At 39.5% G+C, this 6,623-nt stretch overlaps 1 protein-coding gene across 1 annotated transcript in view; it reads right to left on the reverse strand.

Moving 5' to 3' along the window:
* The window catches only part of kirrel1b (kirre like nephrin family adhesion molecule 1b), an 88,269-nt gene extending 82,186 nt beyond the window's left edge, over nucleotides 1–6,083 (reverse strand). Inside the window, 2 exon segments of the mRNA XM_055151876.1 lie at nucleotides 2,400–2,549; nucleotides 5,990–6,083. Of these exon segments, the coding sequence (XP_055007851.1) occupies nucleotides 2,400–2,549; nucleotides 5,990–6,083 (244 nt within the window).
* Nucleotides 6,084–6,623: the final 540 nt, after the last annotated feature.

Raw genomic sequence — 6,623 nt, forward strand, 5'->3', positions numbered from 1 at the left:
ATCTAAAAAATGGTGCGAACTCTTGATTATCCAGGCTGTAACAACAAAAATCTGGCTGAATCTCCACACACATTTCACTGTTTTCCTGTCACGGAGTTTGCGCTGAGGAAACTTTGGCTTCAATGTGGAAACGAAACCAGGTAAGAACGAAGAAGTGCCGCTATGTTTACAAGAGAACAGACTCAAGAATCAGCTGTAAACTCTGTGTGCAGTAAATCACTCAGTGTCATATCACCAGTGAAGCTTCTACAAAACGTAACTTTATAGGTCAGATGTTATTACTATTGTAAATGTCACGTACACTATTGGCAGCAGCTACGTGGACGTGTGGATGATTCTATGTTTCTGTTAGTAGTCCATACTTCAGTCACAGTGGAGGCTCCATGTTCCCTGTATACAAGTTTATAAATGACGTGATGGTGATTGTCTCTCACTCGGTCTCTCACGGCTCCAGCGTCAACTTGTACCACTTCTCTGTCTTTTCTCTCTCTCTCTGCTCGTTCTAACTCCATCTGGTGAAATTCGGCATCAGTATATTCGGGTTCATAAAGATCTCCCTTGGCTTTGTGGTAAAGGCAATGTTTTTATTGTCGGTGTCATAATCAGACATGTTGTCGCTAACATTCCGAGCAGTAAACAAAGTGAACCAGGCTCATATACTTCTGGCTCTAGCTCTCTCGTTAGCTCTCTCGCGTGGCGGCGTCTGCGCATGTAAACACTGCCCGAACAACTGAAGAAAGTGATGGATCCGTGTACGTACGGAGAGAAAATAGCGCCAAGCGATTATGAGATCTGACTTTTTTGGGACGATGGTTTTGTGATGCAAATGTATCACTCTTTTGAACACATATTTGCTTTGAGAAGAAAAACGCTTTAGTAACAGTCCCACACAACTTGCCGAACTACTTTCTCAGCACCATGAGATGACATAGAGATTTATGTCAAAAAATCTGAACTATCCCTTTAAGAGTTCCTGTTAAAGGTCTGATATTACACAAAATTGATTCTTGAGAGCTGTAAGTCATATTATAACAGACCTGGAGTTGGGTTTTGTTTTATTCACACATGTTTGAGTAACACTTTATTATTCTGTCTAGATCTCTGTTCTGAAATCCTCTGTTCCTCCTTGTGAAGTGATGAAGCGGTAGTTTTCAACATAAGCTGCTTTTACCTTTAGGTCAGTAGAGATCGGAGAGTGTTTTCTGTTTGAGAGAAGAAGTCAGCCTAAATATGCATGTGTGAATGAAACAAACAAAAAAAAAACACAACTCCAGGTCTGTTTGTGATGAGGAAACTACACAGCAAAAACTGAAGGGTGAAAATTTCAGGGTGAAATATTTCGTAGTTGTTTTTTAAGACAAAAAGTGTTATTTTCACTATTCGAAAGTTAAATGGGTTTGAGTTGGGGTTATAGTTGATTTGGTTGAAGTTAATTCCCTAGTGTTAATTCAACTTCTACTAGTGTTAATTTAACTTCCCCTAGTGTTAATTTAACTTTCTTTAGTGTTCATTCAACTTCCCCTAGTGTTAATTCAACTTCCCCTAGTGTTAATTCAACTTCCCTTAGTGTTAATTTAACTTCCTTTAGTGTTAATTTAACTTTCTTTAGTGTTAATTTAACTTTCTTTAGTGTTCATTCAACTTCCCCTAGTGTTAATTCAACTTCCCCTAGTGTTCATTCAACTTCCTTTAGTGTTAATTTAACTTTCTTTAGTGTTATTTAACTTTCTTTAGTGTTCATTCCCCTAGTGTTAATTCAAATTCCCTAGTGTTATTTAACTTCCTTAGTGTTAATTTAACTTTCTTTAGTGTTAATTTAACTTTCTTTAGTGTTCATTCAACTTCCCCTAGTATTAATTCAGCTTCCCCTAGTGTTCATTCAACTTCCTTTAGTGTTAATTTAACTTCTCTTAGTGTTAATTCAGCTTCCCGTAGTGTTCATTTGGCTCCTCCCACCCACCACGTCAAACTCCCGTGAGACAAGACCAGTTTGAACCAGTTTTACATCAATTTCATCTTAAATTAACTAAAATAAAGTGTAAAAATAAAACAAAATCAGGATAATCAGGATAACTCTCAGAATGTTAATATAACTCTCGATTTCGAGGTTAAACAGGAACTTTGGTCCAGTGTTACTTAATTAACATTTTGAGAAATATTAAATTAACTTTAAAACAGATTGGACTCATATAAACCCTGAGAAAATGTTCAAATTAATTCTGTGTGAGTAAATTTTAACACTCCACTTGTTGCTGTGTACAGAGAACATAGATCAGAAAATAGTGTCATATGAACCCTTTAACTGCGCAGCCCTAACAGTACAAGACCGTATAGTTGACAGTAAATATGACAGTAAATATGAAGTAAACGTGCGTGTACTGCAGTATTTCCAGCCTCACCTCGGAGCCCCTCCCCGATGCCCAGTGCCAGGCCGTCCTTGGTCCACTGCACGATGCCGCTGTAGTTGAAGACCACACAGGACAGGACCACCCGCTCCCCGAGGACCACCGACTGATCCGCAGGCTCCTGGGAGAAACGCACACTCCACGCTGAAACACAACACACAACAACACAGGGTTAGAGTCCAATCTACAAGGCTTTCGAGATCGAATTTAATGTCCTAGAAACGAATACATAAAAACATTTAGCTGTCTGTACTTTTTACTTTATGCTCAACTACTTATACAGGACTGAAAGTAGAAGTATTTTTCATTATAGTTTGGTTCAAAAAACGTTTCTGTTGAAGAAAATTCATTCAAATCTGTACCAAAATCCCAACATTTAAAAGCCTTAAAAGAAGTACGGAATGCTTTTATTTTTTGGTTTTTAAGTGCATTTTTAAATTAGTACTTTAATACTTTTACTTGAGTAGATTTTAAATGTGATCCTTTTTTCTAACTACTTTTTTTGAAGTAACAAAATGGAGTACTTTTTCTACCACTGGTTCTATATATTGTCTATATGAACTTTGGTAACTGTTGAGTTTGGGACCACTTACTCATCTGTAAGTGCTCATTTGCTTGCTATTTGTTTGGTGGTTCTTCAGCTCTTCTTGCTGAATGATGGATATGATTATTGGCTTTCGGAAAAGTGCTTCTCAGAATGACGTCCCATTTATAAAGGGGCGGTCAGTTGGGTGTGGAGACCTGGAGACCTATAAGTATCTTGGAACACTCACTGAATCTAAATTGAGCTTTGACGATAACTTTATTTCTGTGTGTAAAAGAGGCTCCAGCGCCTTCAATTGTCTGAGGAAATTGCCCTATTGTGTAGACAGAACCATAATGACACTGTTCTATAAAACGTTTATGGAATCAGTTTTAACTTTTTCATTAGTGTCATGGTTTGGGCACGTCTCTGCGAAAAAAGAAGAACTCCCTGAATCAGTTGGTTAAATGGGCGAGTGAGTTGCTCGTCCATCCTCAGAGCAGTCTGGACTCTCTGTACTCAAGACACTTACAGCGGACGTCCCAGAGGATTATCAAAGACGAGCAGCGTCCTCTAAACTCAAAATTCCCTCTGGTGGAGGCTTTTAGTCCTAAGATCTGGAACGAATCTTTTTAAAAGGAGCTCCGTTCCAGCTGCTATTGTACTTATGAATAAACTGTAATCTGTTTATCTATCAATTTTAGTACGTTTGTCTTGGGAAATTATGTTTTTTATATGTTTCACTTTTACTGTGATTTTTAGCCAAGCGTGATGAATGAATGAATTATTTATGGTACAAAAGCATTCTGCACTGAAGCACAGTAACACTTTATTTGTAATTCTACTTTTTTATGTGGATGAATGAAATGTGAAATGTGGGACCAGCCTCTCAAATCTGCAAAACAAATTTACCTACAGGTATAAATAAAGCAACCGAACCTAACCTAACCTAATGGATGGGAGTCTGTCACCTTCTTGTTTCTATGGATACGTCATTGCTCTGTCTGGAACGTTCCACAGTGTGACATTAAACAGCTCTACTTTACATTTATTCATTTACAGGTGGTTTTATAGCTCAAAAATACCTAAAAAAACAGACATTCTGACTGTGAGCCGTGCCGCCTCTCCACAGATCTGACCTGTAACTTGGTCTGGTTTGTTCATGAAGATAGAAAGCTTTAATGCCATACTGTGAAACATTCCAGACAAAGCAATATACGGAAGCCGAGACGGGTCACAACAAACGCAAACACCGCAGCAAATACAAACACCACAACACAAATGCAAATGCCACAACACATTAAAAAGTCACAACATATCAAAAAGCCACAACGGAAGTGACCGCGGGACTCTATTTTCCAACGGACCAAGCGGATCAAGCGGCAAGTGAAGAAGAACTACAACGTGAAAAGTGTCCCGTGGTCACTTCTATTGTGGCTTTTTGATGTGTTGTGGCTTTTTGATATGTTGTGGCTTTTTAATGTGTTGTAGCTTTTTTATGTGTTGTGGCTTTTTGAATGTGTTGTGGCTTTTGATATGTGTGGCTTTTTAATGTGTTGTAGCTTTTTTATGTGTTGTGGCTTTTTATGTGTTGTTTTGTGTGTTGCGGCTTTTTTGGTGTGTTGCGGCTTTTTGGTGTGTTGTGGCTTTTTCATGTGTTTGTGGCTTTTTCATGTGTTGTGGCTTTTTAATGTGTTGTGGCTTTTTGGTTTGTTGCGGCTTTTTCGTGTGTTGTGGCTTTTTCATGTGTTGTGGCTTTTTAATGTGTTGTGGCTTTTTAGTGTGTTGTGGCTTTTTAGTGTGTTGTGGCTTTTTTGTGTGTTGCGGCTTTTTCATGTGTTGTGGCTTTTTCATGTGTTGCGGCATTTACATTTGTGTTGTGGTGTTTGTATTTGTTGCGGCGTTTGCATTAAAATAGAGTCCCGCGGTCATTTCCACTGTGGCTTTTTTTGGTTTGTTCTGGCTTTTTGTTGTGTTGTGGCTTTTTTTGTTGTGTTGTCGCATTTGTATTTGTTGCGGCGTTTGCGTTTGTTGCGACAACTCTCGGCCTCCGTAGCGACAACAACTCCACGGAGAAAAGCGTTTGACGGACGCTTCGCCGGCAAAGTTACACGATGCAGCTTTAAGTAGAACTCCATTGACCACGCTCTGAGCTGTTCTCTTCACCGCTTTACATCGAGCTGCGAAGTCCCCGGACGCCGCATCGACCTGTCCGGACCCCCCCCGCCCCCCCCGTCTCCAGTCCCGCTGATTTGTGGACTACCTTTATTGCCCGTATAGTCGTTTTACTGTCTACTTTATTATGTCTGTGCATCGAGTGTATTTGAATAAACCGAGAAGAGCGAGAGAGGGAGTGAAAGAGAGGAGGGAGAGAGGGAGGCTGTGTGGAATTTGATGAGTGCGAAGGGAAACAGAAAAGACAAGTTGTACTCTTGTAACAGAGGCGCCATAAGGAATAATAAGACTCTATTGATTTGCATTGTAACTTATGGCGAGAGAAGAGAACAAGGACTTCGTTTTAATATTATCGCTCTTTGGGTCGACTTTGCCTGAGCTAATAGAAAAGCTAGACCACAAATTAAATGCTATAGTACCACTTTATCTGGAATGTTCCACAGTATGGCATTAGACACACACGTCGCCATGGAGACAACAGGTTTCACCACAAAAGTAGGTATTATTGAACTAGTTATGAAGCCTGAATCATTCTTACAGGTGCACTACTGTATGTAACTTTTTGGTTAGGGGTCCGTCACCTGCTTGTTTCTATGGATACGTCACTGCTCTGCCTGGAATGTTCCACAGTGTGACATTAAACAGCTCTACCTTACATTTATTCAATTACAATTTGTTTTAGAGCTCAAAAATACCTCAAAAAACAGGGATTCTGACTGTGAGCAGCGTCGCCTCTCCACAGATCTGACTTGTAACATGGTCTAGTTTGGTCTCTGTGAAGGTAAAAAGGTTTAATGCCATACTGTGAAACGTTCCAGCAATAATATCTCCATGGAGAAGAGTATTTAACAGACCCTCCACCAGAAAAGTTACACATTTTTCATACAGCCATAGCCGCTCAAGTCAGTTTGGTAGCCACAGATGCCCTGGGGACTGCAGGACACATGGCTACCATTCTTGCACCTATGGCCTTCAACCATCACTCATCAAGTTTAACTAATTTACAGAGGAAACATGTATAGAGCCTTGCCCAATGACACAACAATATTATCAAGGGTGTAGGTTTGCATAGGAACGGTGGGGACATGTCACAACCAATATTTAGGGAAGACAAAATAGTCACTACCAATATTTGCCATTTTATTTTAATAAAAAGCATTATAGTATATATTATATTATACATCTCTGGAAAAAAATGAAGAGACCTTGCTTTCCTTCTGCTCTGACAATGTTCCTCAACTCTGAGGACTGTGTTTTTCCAGCAGGACAATGCTCAATACCAAACATCTAGGTCAATCAAGGTGTGGATGAAGGACCAGCAGATCAACCTGTCATGTCCAGCCCAATCTCCAGACCTGAACCCACTGAAAACCTCTGGAATTGATCAAGAAGAAGATGGATGGTCATCAGGGTTATTCCATCAAATATTGATTTTCTGAACTCTTCCTAAGTTAAAACATTAGCATTGTTGTTTTAAAATGAATATGATCTTGTTTTCTTCACATTATTTGAGGTCTGAA

Source organism: Boleophthalmus pectinirostris, unplaced genomic scaffold (genome assembly GCF_026225935.1).
Source record: "Boleophthalmus pectinirostris isolate CB_2022bp ecotype Guang Dong unplaced genomic scaffold, ASM2622593v1 HiC_scaffold_16, whole genome shotgun sequence".
Taxonomy (NCBI): Eukaryota; Metazoa; Chordata; class Actinopteri; order Gobiiformes; family Gobiidae; genus Boleophthalmus; species Boleophthalmus pectinirostris.